This window comes from Clinocottus analis, unplaced genomic scaffold (assembly GCF_023055335.1).
Source record: "Clinocottus analis isolate CAN_PGR_092001 unplaced genomic scaffold, fCliAna1.0.p SCAF_1, whole genome shotgun sequence".
NCBI classification, from domain to species: domain Eukaryota; kingdom Metazoa; phylum Chordata; class Actinopteri; order Perciformes; family Cottidae; genus Clinocottus; species Clinocottus analis.
In genome coordinates, this window is record NW_027175820.1 from 18,279,620 (window position 1) to 18,299,122 (window position 19,503).

General features: G+C 41.2%; 2 protein-coding genes across 4 annotated transcripts in view; one reads left to right on the plus strand and one right to left on the minus strand.

Moving 5' to 3' along the window:
- igdcc4 (immunoglobulin superfamily, DCC subclass, member 4) overlaps positions 1–1,708 on the minus strand; it is a 48,203-nt gene extending 46,495 nt beyond the window's left edge. For all 3 annotated transcript variants that reach the window (XM_068601052.1, XM_068600973.1, XM_068600889.1), the window contains exon 1: positions 1,369–1,708. In XM_068601052.1, the coding sequence (XP_068457153.1) occupies positions 1,369–1,435 (67 nt within the window). In that variant the 5' untranslated portion in view covers positions 1,436–1,708. The remainder of the gene's footprint in view (positions 1–1,368) is intronic.
- An 8,296-nt stretch (positions 1,709–10,004) lies between these two features.
- Positions 10,005–16,691, plus strand: LOC137783323 (secretory carrier-associated membrane protein 5-like). Its single transcript, XM_068573176.1, has 7 exons — positions 10,005–10,171; positions 11,531–11,593; positions 11,682–11,801; positions 13,170–13,326; positions 14,283–14,384; positions 15,146–15,263; positions 15,574–16,691. The coding sequence occupies exons 2-7, from the start codon at positions 11,587–11,589 to the stop codon at positions 15,751–15,753; spliced, it is 684 nt and encodes a 227-aa protein (XP_068429277.1). The 5' UTR covers positions 10,005–10,171; positions 11,531–11,586; the 3' UTR covers positions 15,754–16,691.
- The last annotated feature ends 2,812 nt before the right edge of the window (positions 16,692–19,503 follow it).

The window sequence follows — 19,503 nt, forward strand, 5'->3', positions numbered from 1 at the left end:
ATCCAAATAGTTATTGATTGATTTCCTGTTGTAGGTGTAATTCAAACTGTGAGGCAGCATGGACAGTTGTGTATGTTTCCAGGAGTTATTAAAGTCAACCATTTGCACAGCCTGAACATCAATGCCACCTCTTCCTCAGACTTCTGTGTTGTGCAATCTCTTTCTCAAACACACACACACACACACACACACACACACACACACACACACACACACACACACACAGCCTGCTCCTCAGGCTAGGCTCTTCACAAATACATACCAACCTCCTAATGCGTTTACCTACATTTAAGTAAGTCTTAATTCACATACAGATCTACAAGGACAATAAAGGGAATTTGTTTCGTGAGACTCCTGTCATACAGGATGTCATAACATGGGGTCAAACATGTGTATGGGGGTCCTCAATGACCAAAAGGTTTTAAAAAAAAATAATAAACCCATGACAGGTTCACCAATTTAATGTGTTATCTCAATTCCTGGACAGCAGTCAGCTGTATAAAGCGGCCCGCTACTGATATTTCACCCAGGTCTTTGTCATGTAAATCCCGTGGTCGGTCCTTTCCACCACTAGTCGTCGCCTGTGTGGCCAGACTTTCGCCTCGTACCAGCACGCATCCACTCGCAGGAGCCACCGCAATGTCTGGTGAAATAAAAGTGCCGCCGTGCATCTTTCACCAGCAGCTCTCACTCACACGTTGTGCTCCGAGGTCCTTTTAGATGACACAATGACTCTTTCCACCAAATCTTCTCGCGCAACTTTCCCGAGCCAGAGGCTATAAAACACACCAGACGTCCCATGAGAGAGAGAGAGAGAGAGAGAGCGAGAGAGAGAGAGAGAGAGAGAGAGAGAGAGGAAGAAGAAGAAGAAGAAGAAGAAAAACAAGTTCCGATTTGTTTTTAATATTGGCAGCGCAAAAGGCGCATGTTAAGAACGGGCTACTTCCACTCTTATCGGCCGAGCCCACATGTCTTTATAATAAGCCCCATCCCATGTTAGATCGTAAAGTTCCCCCGGCCGCTTCAGAGCCCGGTGGCCGCCCTGTGGGGCTGCTCATCGGGCAGTTCGTGAGCCACACAGCGCGTCCAGTGACAGAGACACCCGGGAAGTAAAAAGCACAGAGGACCTCACACGAACCGGAGAGGCCACATGAGGTGAAACACGGAACGCGGAGGGGATACCGCACTCTCCTATCTGTTTTATCACAGCCCACTTGTGTTCGGAGTATAACTGCACTTCAGGGGAATACGAGTGGCCCGCTGCTTCGCACATGCACACACACACACACACACACACAAACACACACACACACACGCGCGCGCACACACACACAAAACCCATGCAGATAATGAAAGTGAGCGCTCTACCTTGCTTGGATGGACCACAACACAGCGAAAGAAGACAGAACAGCCAAATTGTGCTCTCCACCGCCATGTACAGCCTTTGATTTCCACCAGTGAGGGTAGCAGCGTCCGTCTATAGGCTCCGAGCAGCGATCCCGTTATAGCGGACATGCATATGCTGGAATCCGCTATTGTCTCCTCCGCCGGTGCGTAAAGGACTCTGAGAATGTTTCGGTCTCTTTGGCGAACCGGCCCCTGGCTTCCCTAATACGCTTGCATTAGTCAGGGGGAGAGCCGTCGTGTCTCTCGGCGCTTCAACGCCATGTTGCGAACGAATGTTAAGTGTGTGTTGTCGGCTGCTGGTCCACGCACTCACGCACACACACACACACGCGCGGGCGCGCGCACACGCACGTCCACCAGACACTGGCTGGCTGGCTGGCTGGCTGGCTGGCTGGTCGTCGCCGGAGTCCTGAAAAGCTGCCGGTGATTTCTAACACACCCCTTCTGCCTTCTTTTTGTTCAACTCCATGCTTTCCGCGAAGACTTCGGGGAAATCCATATGAAGCGGTTGCGTCTGTAGGAACACATGCAATACCAAAATATGTCAAAAAACATGTTCCCCTCTCTCTCTCTCTCTCTCTCTCTCTCTCTCTCTCTCTCTCTCTCTCTCTCTCTCTCTCTCTCTCTCTCTCTCTCTCTCTCTGTCTCTCTCTGTGTCTGTCTGTCTGGAATGATCAATTCGTTATGGATCCCTCAGAGAGAGCGAAACCAAGTGTGGATAATATTCTGGCTATAAGCAGTTATCTGTAATGACTGCAAATGTGTTGCCCCGCGTGAACCCAACGTTGCAGACACTGGTCGTTTTAATGAGCACGCGCCGCATCCAGATACACATGTTTCAAACCTTCTCATCATGCAACATCTGCACTCAGTCTTTCATGCGATGTGGGGTCCACACATCCTCGTGTGTTTTTAGTTCTCTCTCATGTGTGTGTGTGTGTGTGTGTGTGTGTGTGTGAGAGAGAGAGAGAGAGAGAGAGAGAGAGAGAGAGAGAGAGAGAGAGAGAGAGAGAGAGAGAGAGAGAGAGAGAGCAGAAGAAATGCACCTCAAGTGAGAGCATGCACCTTTGTGTATACACATGCACAGATACAGATGAGTATTCTTGACTGCATGAATGCGTGTGTGTAATAAAGCAGGTCTGCAGAAAAAAAAAAGGAGAGTAGGAGAGGCACATGTGCTCCTGAGCAGGCAAAAGGAGGAGGAGGTGGGAAAGAAAGGGAGGGGGGGGGGGTGAGGGTGTTCATCCCAATCAATCAACCAGCTCGCCTCCTGCACTGAGGGACCCACTGACTTTTGCACATAGCTGGAGCCAGCTGGAGCCCTGCCTTCCCAGAGCAGACAAAGACTCGCCTCGTGCAGCGCTCTCAGCATCACTGATACCAGCAGCATCCCCACATTCGCCAACATACAAAGATAGAGCAGGAGAAAAACCCACAAGCTTTAACCACTCACATATGGCTATACAGTGGTTATACATTATCCGCAGTTTACACGTACACAGCGGAGCCGCTACTTGTGACACTGTAATGAACACTGCAAGTTTCAAAGTTGTATGCAGCTTTTGATGTGACATCTACTCAGTAATTTCTTACATTCCAATTTTAGATAAATGATTTGTGCTTTTAAATACAGCCTCCTTCAGTTTTTTTTTTTCTCCCATAGGGATTTACAACACGTAGGAGTAAATGCTCTATATTGCCCACACAATGAAGAAGAAAGACAGCCAATCATAAAAGGCAGTAATGAAGGAGTTCCCTTTTGTAATAATATCTTGTCCGCCCAGATGTCCTGTGTCAGCGTTTTCATTTAATGCTGATATGAGATTGATTTGAGCTGATGAAATGAAATGGGATGGATGCATTTCCCAGGTGTCTGATTAAAGCAAATTTCTGGGCCATCAGCTTATGTGATTGCATTGGAAAACTAATAGCATTGCTGTGTCCTCTGTGATTGTGGTCAAGTTGTAATTTCCCAGCTGATCTTTTTTTTCCCCTCCCCAGCTCCCATAAAATAATGAACACAAACTCGCTAGTCGCAAATCACTGTAGAAAAGTGCTATGATCTGAATGCAAAAAGCATCTATAATGAAAAGGTTTATTTCATATTTGCTGTAAAATGTCGACATTATTGACTAGAGTTTTGGCTGTGTGCTTCTATCCATCACATCTATCACACACACTGTGTGTGTGTGTGTGTGTGTGTGTGTGTGTGTGTGTGTGTGTGTGTGTGTGTGTGTTGCTCCACTGTATATTTACTGTACAAATTGCCAATATATAAAAGCAGGACAAGTGTGCAATGCACGACGTGATAATTCAACGTGAAACTAAGTTCATGTTGCAGCGCTAACAGTCCAGACAAACAGATATTCAATGGCTTTTGTGCCGTCAGGACTACAAACGCTGATCTGGTTGAGGGACAGACGTGCTCTGAGTTATGTTCTAACTTATGAGTAACCTGATTCCCTTAAAGCACAATCCCACTGAACGTGCTGCAGCAACAGTTGCATCCCCATCTGTAATGTGTTACCCTGACAAACATTACTGGCCATGTACTCTGTGTTAATGCATCATAAGATTGGTGGCTCTGTGTTTCAACATCGGTCTCACATTATTATAGTTAAAGCAGTTTTGTTCAACAATGTGCTCTCGGAATTGTAGGATATTGTTCCAATAGGAACAGCTTGCTTTTCACAGTCAAAGAAAGAAAGCCAGGATAGCCAAAGATATAGCAGGCCAAGTGTGGAGAAAATTATTTACACATTTGATGTTCTGCCCACCGAGACCAATTAGGATAGTAAACTTGTCTGGCTTGAGTCAAACAGCAAGAGGTTTTAGTGCTTTTCTCCTGGCAGTAAACGGTATGCTGGTGTTACTGTTTTTCTTTGAAAACCTTTTTTTTTTCCTCCCGAAGACAACATTGTAATTGGTTGGCAAGAAGCTGCGCAATTAGGCTGCAAAGAAAATCTATCTTCATAACTGTTGTATTTACGATGAGAGAAAGCGCCTTTCTTAAAATAAATACACGGGATGAAATTAAACACACTTCCCGTCTCGAGTGCACTTAATTGGTATCAAGAATATTCTTGAATCAACTGAAGCTATGCAATCTGCCACCAGCGGGTGTTACAGGTCGTTTTAACATCACATAAGCTCTCCAGGCATCTTTGCTGCGGCTGATCAGACCTCACCCCGTGTCCAGATGGTTACCTATCTACCTACTAGCCCCATGGTGCCACTCTCTTGCATCACAGTCATTTTGATGCCCGCTCTGCCACATCGGTGGCTGTACACACAACATTGATTGTGAGTCTGTCTCTCCGTCTTGGATAAGTTATTCCTCCTCAGTATCCTTTTCCTGATAAAGGGTTCTTTCTGGGAGCTTTTCCTTATCCAAACCGAGGGACTTTTGGCTCCAACATGATAACCTGACTGGAGGATTCGGACATGAGAACGCTACCCGGTCTCAAGGTGGCGTGACTGTGATGTGCTGAGCGAACTTGACTTGTTTCTCAGCAGTTTCCCTGCGAAGGGCACGATCCCTGCAGAGGTCCAAACTGAGGGGCCTGTGGCCTCAACAGTTGCACCAACAGTCCAGATGCAGCAGCAACTTAGATCAAGCTCTAAAAATGTTTGTATGGTGCCCCGGTGAACAACTGGGGTTCAGTGTCTTGGTCTAGGACACTTCAGCATGCAAACTATGAGGAGACCGGGGATCAAACTTTGAACCTTGCAGACGCAGGATGGCCCCCAGCAGTTCAGCCTGGTTCCCAGTCTGTGGGGACCGTGAGTGCTCCCTGTAATTATCCATACTCTGATCATTTGCAAGCTTGCATGATGTGGCTCCAGAAGAGACATTCGCCCTCAAGTTGCTGTAGTAGTTATAGTGATGGCGTTTCTGGTGGGTTCACTTAGCCAGTGTTATCTGTACCCACTTGAGCGTGTGCAATTTTAACAATAAAAATAAGTACTGGCTGCAAAAACTCACTTTTAAGAGACACAAAATCCTTCTGTTTTGATTTGCATTTAATGTACAGAGCAAGCGAAACCATACCATAACAAAATGAATAGCTCAAACATATTCTGTATCTTTCAAGTCAATAGTACATTAAGTGGGCTGTCTAATGATGATAACACGATTACTGGTCATTACCGCCATTCTAGAAGAACACATATGCTAAGTGATTCATTTCAAAGATTGCCGTAAGACATGAAACAGTGAGGAATAGGGTTGAGAAATGTATATGAATAATGTCATTATGAGGTTCATTAGCAAGTGGATTTTAAGCGGTCATATGATAAAATGATACATATACCATTTATTTGTTAAATAAGTGGTTTGAAAAGCGTACTTCAGTATTTTTCTTTTATTTGAAATGTAGTTAGCATTATGTGCAACATTAAAGAGTTGGAATTGAGCATTTCACTGGTTAAAACACTTACTTTCATTATTGTCATCCTTACAGCATGGGGTCCCACTCAGTGCTGGATTATATAGAAATCATTGTGGCTGAGTGGCAGTCAGTCACCGCTATAATTACAGCCACAGTGAAATATGTAAATGCTGATTAGCTGCAGCTCTGTTCTTTGGTTCCATTATTGGCTTTCAATCAGTGAACCTTTCCATTTCATTAGTAATACAAGGAGTTTTCGGTCATTTTCTTTTCATGAAGCCTTATTTTTTTTTTAAAGTCAACTGAAAAAAAAGTTGTCAATTGCATGTCATTTGAAACAAAGCCAGAAGAAGTAATGTGCTGCCTTTCCTGTCCAACTCTTTGTTTGTGTCCTTGTCACTCGGTCACCAGCACGACAGTCTTGACTCTGTGAGGTTTGCGAATTTCAACGCTGGGTACAGATGCCTCACGGTGCCCGTCTTTCATCTTCCCCAAGGTCAGAGACAGAGCCCCATCCGACAGCAGAGCGTCTCCTGAAATACACCAGACTTACTGACAGACAGATGAAACAGTGCCCCCACCTGGAGGTACTGAGGAGTCACCACAGAAGGTCCAGAAACACGCATACATCATTCATGTCAACGGTACAAAGGGAGCAACGGTGACCTGAATGCTGAGCTATCCCAGTGCACAATGGAAGATGTTTCCTGAGAAATAAAAGCAAGTATTTTACTGTAACGTCCTTTAATTTGTTTTCTTAAGCCGGTCTATACTCAAACAACTCGAGAATGATCGAAAACATCATAGTAATCATACATCTGGGCTCTATTTCCAGCTGGGTTTGGTCACTTATGTAAAATGTTTAGTGAACAAACACTGTATGCTACGGTCCATGGTTCATGTTTGGATATGTAAATGAGGTTGGTGTATGATTGCCTTGCCACAATGTTATTCTACCTCCTTCCACTGGAGGGGCGCCCTCCACATGCTTGGCTGGAGGAAAGCGTCTCCATAGAAACCGAGACAACGGTGGCACATGGGCTTGGAGGACGAGTTGGTAAATGTGGTTTTCTTTTGGGGGGACAATGACGCCAGGGTGCACTGGTGCTGAGCCACAATTGAGAGCATCAAGCAGGGATATTGAGCAGCGAACAACAGACTCTTGTGTAAATGCACTTTAAATGAGGTAAAAAAAAAAAAAAAACTCATTTAAAGTGCATTTACACAACCAATGATGACGATAAATACATGTATTCATGTTTCAAATGCAAAACAAGTAGTGTGTGTGTGTGTGTGTGTGTGTGTGTGTGTGTGTGTGTGTGTGTGTGTGTGTGTGTGTGTGTGTGTGTGTGTGTGTGTGTGTGAGAGAGAGAGACAAAGTTTTCTAAGCACAAACAAAATCATAAAACACAGGGAATTATCCAACTGGATGATGGACATGGATTATTAACAAATAATAAACATTGTATTTGTTTTGGCTCATATATGGATTCATTGTGGTTGAACTAACAAGAGAGGAATAAGAGAGGAAGCACAGTAAGATTTTTTCCTGATCCAAAGTAAATGCGGTGCTCAACAAAACCAAAAACAAACACTATCTCTCTGCCTCTGATGCTCAACACATGTCGATGCTAATATGTCAGGCCCATCTCTCACCCTTCATTTCCTTTTTTCTTCACTCTATTGTCTTTTTCCCCCTCCTACCCCTCTTATTCTCTCACTATCTTACGCAATACTTAATATCCTGCCTTCTGTCTACATGCCATCCAGGAAGATGACAAAGTACCCAGCAAAGAGGACCCAGAAAAGACTCATTGTGCTGCATCAATGGTGTGTTTGGAAAGCTCATGGAGAAATCTGACTTTCCAATTCTAATATATGCAGAGTGAAGCCCTGTTGGTGAGCTGAAGTGGGAGAGAGACGTCGGGCTCGGTACATGCAGAGAAGGACCATTGCCCTCTGAAAGAAGCAGCTCTTGCCCTAATAAGCTTAAAACAGAGATTTTGAATCTCAGACGAAAATAGCAAGGTGATACAGAAAGAGGAGACAAGACAAGCAGAAGGAGAGTTGGAGTGAGAAAGACAGACAAAGAGGCAAAAAAGAGAAACCACTTCAAGCTATTTGAGGCCTATGTCATCGTGGCCTAAAAGCAACCTGTCAAATGAGATGTAAGTGTCAGTGTAGAGAGGAGGGAGACGAGCTGAGAATGACGAGAGACTAGCTGAGGGAGGTCAGAGAGGTCAGAGATGGCCAGAGAATGATGGAGGTCCATCATTTTTACTAGCTTTACAAACCCAGAAGCCTTGATTTGATTGATGATATTTCAAATAAATAGATTCACATGAAACTTCAGTACCTGCAGATTTTCATCAGAGTTTGCGTTTATTGTTAAAATGACAAGTATTACTCTCACTTAAGCACCTATGTTGCACTGCAAAATGAATGAATATGTATGAATTGAGCATTGACAGCATTGATTATGGTCTGCATGAGATGCACTGAATATACTGATGTATATGTTATAAATTAACACATTTCACTCATTATAAGAGTCTATAAATGGGTTAGTCAGGATCGAAAATGAAATATTGCTTGGCAAGTCTACAACAAATATACTAGAGTGTATATGACTCAAACCACAGGAATCTGAAATCTTGGTTATTATTTGAAAAAGCTGAAACAAATAAATGCATTATTACTGTGTTAATTCAATATTAATGTTGTATCATATTACTTCTTTCATAATAAAATACACACAAGAATACACACACACTTGTAAAAATGATTTAAGTAATATTCTTACTTTTTAGTGGAGCAAAGACTTCATAAACTCCTGTGCGTGAAATGAATCCACTATCAAGTCTTTACAAAGTTTTAAGGAAATCTGAACGTGTCAGATTATATATATATATATATATATATATATATATATATATATATATATATATATATATATATATATATATATATATATATATATATATATATATATAACAGCGTGGTTATGTAGAAAAAGAGTCCAGTATAATGATAAATCTAACAATCTACATATCTATTATTTTCTGATTGCTGTATCATCTGTTCATCACAATTAATTTAACGTAATTGAACATTAATGACATTAATGAGTCAGACAATTAGTTTCAACTGATTCTCTCTGAGTTAATTCACATGGCTTACTTTATACTGTACATTTGATATTGTGGCAGTATAAAAGTGAATAAACAAAGACAGCACAGCAATTTTACATTCTGAGCAACACACACTTCTTCAGCACATATTCTGGCAATTGGAGTGCTGACCTTGTCTTTCTTTTTTATCATCTACATTAAGGACCAAGCACCCATGTGTTCAAGATCTAATCCTGAGTTGAGTCTGTTTTGTCATAATTGATACAACATGCAACAACAAAAAAAATGTACCGAGCAGAAATTCTTCCATCTCCTAATGATTTACAGCGGATCTGTGAAGAATGAGTAACTGGCTAAATTACAATTGATGAGTGATGGATTGGGTTTTATTGCCATTACGTACAGGCACTGGGAGTGTATTTACAAATTATATTTGAGTTTTGGTTTAGTTCTATGCAGTGCTGGAACATATGGACTCAAGTACTGTACTTAAGTAGAATTTATACGTTGATTTTATGATGAAAATGTATTTCCAGTTTGTATTTCTCTCACTCCACTATTTATTTTAAAGATTAAGATTGTCAATACTAAACAACATAAAAATTATATTTATAAAAACGTGATGAATTAGCCAAGTTTAAGGTACACACAGTAGTACAAATGTACTAAAGTAGGTTTTAATGCCAATATTTGTGTATTCACAAGTGACATATACATGTATGCTTTTATTTTGTAGACTACGCTGCTTGCTCACTGGTCAAAAAAAAAAAGGAAAATAGAAATTACAAAACAACACAACTATGTGAATGGAAGTGTGGCAACCTCCCTTCAGATTAACTGTAAAAGCAAGGTGGTTATTTGACATGATACTGTTGAGGGACTGGGCAGCAGTGAGGTTGGTAGTTTGAACGCCACACGTTTTACCTCCACTGGTGAGCCGAGTTCAGCACCATGGACAGAGAGCTAAACCCTGATTGGCTCAAAAAACAACAACGTCAAGGATTAGGGTAATCTGTCTATTGGTCTGAATCAAAGTGACAGCAGACTCACACACGGTGATTGGTGGAGTGTCGGGATAGTTGGGATTTAGAGCTCTAGTCATAAAGAAGAAAGTATTATAAGAGTCCATTAGGTTGCGTTCAGGTGTCGTCCGATCGGCAGCCCCGCTCCATTCGACCCGCAGCTGACGCCCTCACTGGAGACGGTGCATCACAAACCGAGAAGCTCTGCTCTCTGGGGGAGGTAAGCAGATTACGTTTCCGGTGGAATCCGTAATTCCTGTCTGTGGTGACCAGCTCTCTGTCCAAGTACCCACCCGTCTTCGCACACATAGCGAACTGCTTCTGCTCACTTCATCCGGCGGAGTGGAGTTCGCGAGTGATTGCGACAACCGTGCGAGGTTTTTTTGGGGGGGGTTGGCGTTTTCGCTGTTTTCCCCCTGAAACCGGAAGGATTCAGTCGTTAAACTCGTACTACCCGGAGGGCTCACATATTAAATCCCCCGGCAGGATGCCTGGACGGCTGCGCGTACGGCACCCTCTGTTAACCGCCTTCTCGCCTCACAGTAGGCTGTGTTTGTGCTGCAACCACAGCTATGACTTGATTCCACACCGCGTTGCGTTCCCGGGACGTTGTTTTCGAACGTTGCATTAGATTTCATATTTGCTCATTCTTTGTTCTTTACCTGGCTTCCACAAAAGGCTGCAGACATGACTGACTATGCGGCTAGTGCTTTCGAGGTGTAAACACTAGACATCCTCAGTCTAGTTTGTCCATCTTGTGGTGGCAGCAGCGATTCTTTTCTCCCACACGTCCGCCTTCCTGTGGGTGATCAGCAAAACCCAGAGCTGGCCCTGACCTCCTGGGGCGCTCAAACACCTGACCCAGGGGCCAAGGCAACTATTTCCCACAGTCACACCTGATACCCAGTGCTCCCATAACAATCCTCCCTTCTTTAAAACGGTTTGCTCCATCTGCCAGTCTAAGAATAGGTAGACCTAAACAGAACATATTTAGGTCACAATATGCATTAAATAGATTATAAGGAGTATGGCTATGATTGGATTATTGATTACAGAGATGTGGCTATACTAACACATTGATGTAGCAGCTGTAAATTATGGGGAACAATTTTTTAATGAATATCATCCGCTCTCTCCAAGGAGTTAAGATGACACTCTGATTGTCTGCCCACAATCTGTCCCACTGTTAACAACAACGCTGTCACAACAACTAAAACAATATCTACAACTATTTCAGGAACTTCTACTTTTAAGTAATATAAAGTCATCAGTTTCCATCAGAGTTAAGCTGTTGTAATGTGAAACCCGCCAAATCTACTTTATTGACTTGAGGAAGATGAACAGCGTGTTGCATGTGTAGAATATAGATTGCATAATTGACAGGAGGCAAAGTCAGCTGTTCATTCACACAATTATTTAAATTCAATCTGAATAACTGGGCGTCAAAAAAAAGTGAAATATTTGAAGATTCTCTAACAAAAAAAAAAAAAAGAGGTAACTTTCAGGACATGTACAAAGGCTACAGAAACAGTCAATAAACACACTAAATCCTAACCTCCAGTTTCTTCTCATTTGACAGACTCAAGAGACTGACGAAGGAGTAAATCTAGACAGCAAACTCCACACTTTATCCACATGGCAGGTCAGAGATTATAGAGCAACATACTGGGAAATTATCACCGCCCCCAAGTTGCTATGTCTAACTGTCTAACTGGAATTATTTGTCTCAGAGCCCAACTTCCCCCCACTGCCGGGATTCATTCCACTCAAGCCATGCTTCTACCAGGACTTTGAGGAGATCCCTGAACACCACCGCAGCATGTGCAAGAAAATGTACTACCTGTGGATATGTGAGTGGCTTAAAATATATGTTGTATTGTCATAATAGTGATGAGAACTCCTATTGCATTATCCCTGCACCAGGCTACCTGGTATATACACTTTGGAGCTTAAATTTCAACTATAAAACTTGAAACTGACTTTTTATACCTGACACTCCAATATAACAATAGAAGCTAGGATCTTCTAAGAGTTTCCATAAACTCTGTTCACCTCTGTGGATAATAAGAACTATGTAACAGAAGGGCAATGGTTTACAAGACTCCCTTTGGTCCGAAAATATATTATTTTCATTGGCTGCGACTGTGTTATTCTGACTGGTTTATTTGCTAATGAGTCATAGCGCTGACCAGATGGCCTTGGTTTGAGCAGAGCAGTTAACATTGAGATTGTGTTAAACAATTTCAGCCAGAGGCACTTTCATCAAAGTTTATTACACTATAAACAAGCGGGACAATGATGTTTGTGATATTGCTCTGGTCTGGAAGCTCCCTCCCCGTCCATGAAGGCCTGTAAGGTAGAGTGCAGGGAGTAACGCCAAGCTGCTGCAACATTTATGTGTAGGTGCAGTGACACTGGCAGTTAGGAGTGGGGCGATGAGCCAATACATAGATAATGGGAACAAAGGTGAAGCCGAGGTGTCAAAGCATACAAGATTTGGGCCAAATATAGCAGCGCAGAGGTGCTTCTCCACGACAATATGCTTGCTGTAAACCACAGCTGATTAGGAATGTGTTTACACTGCCGAGTCAACAAAACAAAAAAAAGTTTTTTATTTGAAATTTTGTTTTTTCCCGCACAAGAAATATATAACTGTTACTCTAAACTAGCAACTAAACTCTTTTCTCTCTACAGGTGTCGTCTTATTTAGTAAACGATAAACAAAAGCAGGTATTCAAACTCCCGATCTGCTTCAAGATGTGCTATTTATCTCTTTTCCTGTACCAATCTTCTGTATGCATGGCATGTGCATGAATTGTATATTTGTATGTTGGTCAGCATGTCATTTCTTTCTCATTTCCTGTGTGAAAATAATTACAAGTATTAATCCCTGTCATGTTACAGCTGTGTTTGGTTTTATAATTCTCTTGTAAACCAAAATGTGAATCTGATTGGCCTTCTTTGCTAGTTTAGAGACGAACAATTGGACCAAAGCACAAAACTATAATTAGAACTAAGTGCAACTTAAGCGGGGAGTACTGTAGCTTAAATTACTGAGAATTAATATAGGATGTCCGAAAAAAAAAAGGCTATACAGGAAACACAAGCCATTTTCTAAGCTTTCATATCCACATATCCACCTTTTGCAACGCTTTTCTGCATGTCCATGTCTGCATACCAAATGCAACAGTGTGTAACAGTCAGTTTTGTTCCTACAGTGAATAGTGCTACTCTTGCTGTGAATCTCCTTGGCTGCTTTGCCTGGATGTTTGGGGGCGGTGGCGTGACCAACTTTGGACTGGCTATCATCTGGCTTATCATGTTCACGCCCTGCTCCTATGTCTGCTGGTTCAGGCCCTTGTACAAGGCCTTTAAGTAAGTCAAGTAGGAAGTAGTAACGTCATATCAATATTGTCAGTATTCCAGCGGTACCTCATAAAATTATTTTGTCGCTGCATTTTTCTGGTAAAGCTATTGTTGTTGTTTAAAATGAAAAGGCAACACAATATTAACCTAATGTCACACACATCCAGTAGTGGACTAATGTGTCATGTGTTGTCAAGTAACTTGAGACAACAAGATTATTCCTGGCTTGACTGTCATTATGGTTGCGAGTACTTCTGTGGCTTTAGGGGTTTCCTCCCTTCTTTATATATCCATATGCTGAACATATGTGCACATTTGGGAGATCAGAGGACTAGCACAGTTCACAGGATATTTTCCAACAAATGCCATATAGCAACATGCACTATCCCTTAATTGAAGGGCAGCGTAAAATATCTTCTTCAATCATTCCTTTGTCTTCCGGGCTAATGCTTATCCTCCTTGACCAGTTTCCTGAGTTATCGATGGCCAGCGTGTTGTCTAGCACAGTAGCTGAAGCCCTGATGCCAAAATTTGGGTCTGACCCGCCTCTCCGGTTAAGAAGCCCACAGTTCAGCACAGTCCTCCAACAAGGTCGTCCATGGCTGGCCATCACTCCAGAAAGGCAGACGTGGGAGAAGTGATGCAATGGTTTTGGAGTCATGTGATTAAATAGTTTCATCATAACAGTTTTTTAATAAACCTTGAAATCATCAGTGTATTAAACATACGCAACGTTAGAGCCACAGTCGAGGATGAGGCCTGTCAATATTACGCCTCATGGTTCAGAGTGACCTATGACCCCTGTGGGGTCAAATGCCTTTAAACCAAATGAATGGATGACATGAATAGCATCATGTAGGACACAACATGTACATAGAAGATTAAATTAGATTGTAGCAATAAAACATTTTCTTTGCAAATGTTTAATATTTCTTGATCATCTTTTTCTTTCTTTTTTAATTTAGGAGTGACAGCTCTTTCAACTTCATGCAGTTCTTTTTTGTGTTCATGGCCCAAGTTGCCATCAGCATCATCCAAAGCATCGGCATTCCTGGATGGGGAGTATGGTGAGAGTCTGAGATTTAAAAGCCATTGCAAATATTTCTCTTAAATAGTTTTTGAATAACTAGATATTTTTTATGTTTATCAATCTTTCATTAAAATGATATATTTTTATGTTGAGTAAAATCAAAGTGTCATTACAATAAGCAACTCTTACTTAGAGCCTACCAGTCTAATGCAACTCAAATACCAGAGGCATTGTTGAAGTTTAGATATTTCCACAGGCGTTTATATTTCGGCCTTATTTACCATAATGTATCATGAGTTGTTTTTTATCAAACTACAAAATATACTATGAAAGACACATTTTGAGGTCAAGCAATACATCCTGTAAGAAAGACTAGACTAAGACTAAGACCTTGTGCGGCGCTTTCATTAACACGAGAGTGATGGAACATCAGAAATTGCCCTCATATAACTTTTAAGATTATCCTGTCATTAGATTTTGAGAGACTGTTAAAGAGATCCTCAAAATGTCACCTCGCTCAGGCTGATGATCAGAAATTAACATTATGACAGCCTCCATAAAGTTTATAAATGTCACCATGTGCAACTGGATATTCTCATGTAGGAGCTATGACACTTTTAAACTTTATACTGCAGTAGTTAAAGTCCACAAAAAATACTGGCAGTTAACATCCAGATGTTCAGTGGTGGTCTCATGATGAGGAACACCAGACAATCCAATAACAGATAATTATGTTGTGTTTATAATCTAAAATGCATGAAATTAAATTGTGTTAACGGTCGTCTGTTTCGTTTTCAGCGGTTGGTTGGCTACCTTGTCCTTCTTTAGCTATAATATTTTGATTGCGCTCATCATGTTGGTCCCTACTATCATGTTCACTGCAGTGGCCTCACTGTCCTTCATTGCCCTCACAAGGGTAAGAATTTAACTTTATTCATACAAAGGGACATGTAGACAGATAACTTCCAGGTTGTCTTTTGCCAGAAGTAACAGATTATTTATTTTATTGTGTTAGAAAATAATGTTACAGGCTTTTTTCAGTCCAGGATTGGAGCTATCAATGAAGTGGAGTTGTTAGTTTGATCATTATAAAGGCCAGAAATAGATCAAATTGCTGTCCCTGAAAAAACAGTATTCCCCCAACAGATTGGGCAAATATGGTTGCATAACAAACAAAACAAATGTAATGTTGTTGATGATACCTTGTGAAACCGCCTTGCCTACAGATCCATAATTACTACCGTGGCAGTGGGGCCAGCATGTCCAAAGCTCAGGAGGAATGGACCACAGGAGCCTGGAAAAACCCTCACGTCCAGGCAGCGGCCCAGCAGGCGGCCATGGGGGCGGCCACTGGAGCCATGCAGGACCAGTACACCACCCCACAATATAACGACAACCAGATGTAGCCTCTTGGAGTCAGAGCTGTCAGAGAAATGACGTGACAGTTATGCCAAAGTGTGATCAACAGGATTAAGACAATATTACAATTCCCCCGCAATATTGTTGGTGATTAGGTTCAAAACACTTGGATATTTTAACATTTTGAGGTTTTACATTTAGGAGAAATCATTGATTTGTCAGTGCTTTCAAGCAATTTCATCATTACGCAAACAAATAGCTCTGAACATCTGTGGGTTGCTGGTTTTGGTCTTCCTGTATTAAAGGGCATGCTGATTATTCAAAGTATTTTATATCAGTTAATATGTTGTTGTTTTCTGTTTGGGAGCTTGGAATGAAACTAGTTTTGAATGTGTATTACTTTAGTGTCTATGAGGGAGTTGTGCGTTGATGTACTCTTTGTGTTGACCTGCAATTTTTACAAAAGTAAGCAAAATTATTATTTTTTATGTACATTTTGTACATTCAATCACTGATTGTCCACTAGTATAATGACACAATGTTGAGGATGTAAAGGTACTTTAGTTTTTGTTGTATTTTGAAGACAAAGGTAAACCAAAGATGTATTACAGTACCTCTAGTGTAAATCATGCTACTTTATGTGACCTCAGCAGTGTTTCACCATATTTCTATACAATTTATCACTGTAATATTGAGTAGAAGTCTGTCTGTATCATTATGATAAAAAAGTATTTTTGCAAGACTTCAGCTGGAGCAAAACCACAGAGAATGCATACTTACTTGATGCTGACTCTTTGACGTACTTCTGTTGACATTTCTATCTGCTCTTCACATAATAATTACCTCAGTGTTAATCGCTGTATTTAAATTAAACAGAAAACAAGTGAAATATCGGACCCATATGCTCAATGTCAATTTAATAAAAATGTTCTGCTGCAGTGTGGCTATTTGACCACAGAGAGGCGCTGATGGTTTTTAGTATGAAATAAAAAGCTCTAATATTTACAGATTACCTTCATTTATCCTTCACAGATCATATTCTGTGTTTATGATAAACCCTTCTATTTCCCAATCCTCTCTTTTCCTCGGTCTCTTTCTTTGTGGCCTCCAATCTGCCTTCTCACTCTCCCTCCCCATCACACTCAATGAGTACTATATGGAAATCAAGGTATTATATCATGGTAACGCCATGTATTGTGTTATTTTACGCATTTCTTTTTGTCAAATTTTGGATTACATTGATACAGTTACACATATGGTCGATCGAAGTTGCTGAGGACCTGTTGGATGCTAAGCAGCTCGAGAGCAGGTGGCTGATAAAAACCTTGCTCGAAGCACCTCGAGGGCAGTATATATATATATATATATATATATATATATATATATATATATATATATATATATATATATATATATATATATATATATATATATATATATATAGTTTATCTCTGACCTCTGGTAACCACCATTGTAAGGTACATACCCTCATACCAGACTGAGATCAGAGATCTTGTTGAAACGTATTGTTCACATTTAATCTCGAGACGAGCTGCTAAATTTAAGACCGCAAACAGTTCCCTGTGATATAATTGTGCAGTTCAAGGAGGTTGTTTTTTCCTTCCTTGTTTGAGTATTTTTTTAAATATATATTTGCCCCATCCAATCCAGACATTGTACTCAATCATTAAAATGTGATTTTGAATGGTTTCCAACACATTACACACAGCAAATGATAATGCAGCCATATTTAAATAAAAGTAGGAGGCGCATTCTTTGCCTTAAGATGGTAGTGCTCTCTCTCTCTCTCTCTCTCTCTCTCTCTCTGACTGATTGGCCACTAGGGGCACTATATGTCCGTGTTTTCTCTTACCGGTGATCTATTTATATAATCTGTAGAAGTGCATAATAAATCTAAGATACTGTAGGTAATTCATACTGTACTGCTTGCCTGATAACAATTTAGTTTTGTTAAAATGTAGGGGCAACACAATTTATCCTACGACATCCTCTGAGCAGGTGACCATCATAGATCCGATTCAAAATACACTTTAAATGGATTTAGCTATGGATGTCCTCTTACCCACAGCCTGCGTTTCCCTGTGCGAGCGTGTGAGTTATATAATGACTTTGTAGGGAGGGGAATGAAATTATACTGCAATATATATACCCAGAAGACCGACCAGCAGCCAGCAACAAACACTGTAATAGCTTTACACATTGAAATCTCTTGTGACAAGTGGTGACAGCAAAGACTTGTGCCTTCAGGTATACAGGACTGATTGTCGCAACCAAATACAATTATTGATTCGTAACAAATCCAGGCTGTACAGATATATTTCATTTAAAAATGATCTTATGTCCACTTGTAAACCCTGGTTGGTCTTGCTGATTGGGGGCTAATGTCACAACCAGTTAGTCTATACATTATGATTCCCATACGGGACAAAAATAAAAGCCAAGCTACTTTGAGCGTCCTCTATGATCTGGTATAGCCCTGAACTGTGTTGTGGCTGCTGCACTGGCTTGTTTGTGATGCATTTGGGTGTGAATAAAGCAAAAGTCTCAACACACTCTTTTCTAGTGTTCCACTTGTGTTTCACAACATGTATGTAGTGAGGGCTTTTGTGTTTCTAAACCCACTAATTTTTAACAGAAATGTTTATTTTGTTGCCATCCGGCAGCTGTTTTGAATCCTTTGCAAACAACCCTGTCTTCTAAAAAGTATGTTCCCCCAGAACTAATACACATTTTCAATTACACTGACCCTTTTCTTTTTGAAATTCAAATCCACCGAGAAAGCAAGAAAACAAGAAAACAATTACACAAACACACGATTATAAACATATTTGTAATACGTTGAACACAAACGTAAACACAATCAAACTAAGATATGTGTATAATCAACTTATAGGTGTATAATCAACGTACTTGTAATACGTCAACCACAAACATAATCAGGGAGAAAATATGTTTCTTGTGAGCATGTTAGCGCTCGTTAGCATTTTAGCACTTGTGAGCATGTTAGAGCTTGTGAGCATGCCCAACTTTATGAGCCCCACCCCGCTCTGCACTGCGCTCATACTCTAATAACCACTGATAACTGCGTAGGCCTTAACCTCTGGTTACCCAATCAGATGAATATTGTCGTCTGTTGAGTCTGTTGAGTGTTGGAGAGAGGAGCCGTCATTGCTATCACGATTTAAAGAGACTTTCAGCAAATATGAGCAAAAAATGCTTAAAAAATGTAATGGCCTGTTGGACAACTCCTCATTGTCAGTCAACAGAGGAGAACAGAGCGGTTGGAGGAAGGACGGAAGGAGGAGGTGAGGTGTCCACATAAAGGCCGCAGTATGACCTCAAGTTGGCGCAGCACAGAGGGCCTTTGTTTAATTTCTCAGGAGAGATGGAGATAGAGTGCCCTTTCAGGCTGTTAAACACACACACACCTTACCATCTGGACAAAGGTACACAGACGCAGAAGTCATGCACTTACACAGGCATGCATTTATGCTTGCGTATCACACACAGATACACATCTGCACATGGAGCTGGGGGTCCCACCACCCATCATGTGTCCTATAAAACAGTTTTTTGAGGTCCTGGACCCTATTAGACTTTCTGTGGATGAAATGTAACAGAGGGGTAGGAAGTGTTCTCTGCTCAACATGGTAATTCAAACAGTGTGAGAAATATAGCTCATTGGACATTTTGCCATTCACTCTCAGCTGCCTGTTTCGACTCTCGTTTTATGGTCTAGGGGAGGCAAAGTTGACTAAGACTAATGGTGAGCACAT

Coding starts and splice junctions, on each gene's coding strand:
- LOC137783323 (XM_068573176.1), top strand. Junction 13,327..14,282: donor CCCTTGTACAAGGCCTTTAA/GTAAGTCAAGTA, acceptor TTTTTAATTTAG/GAGTGACAGCTCTTTCAACT. Junction 14,385..15,145: donor ATTCCTGGATGGGGAGTATG/GTGAGAGTCTGA, acceptor TTTCGTTTTCAG/CGGTTGGTTGGCTACCTTGT.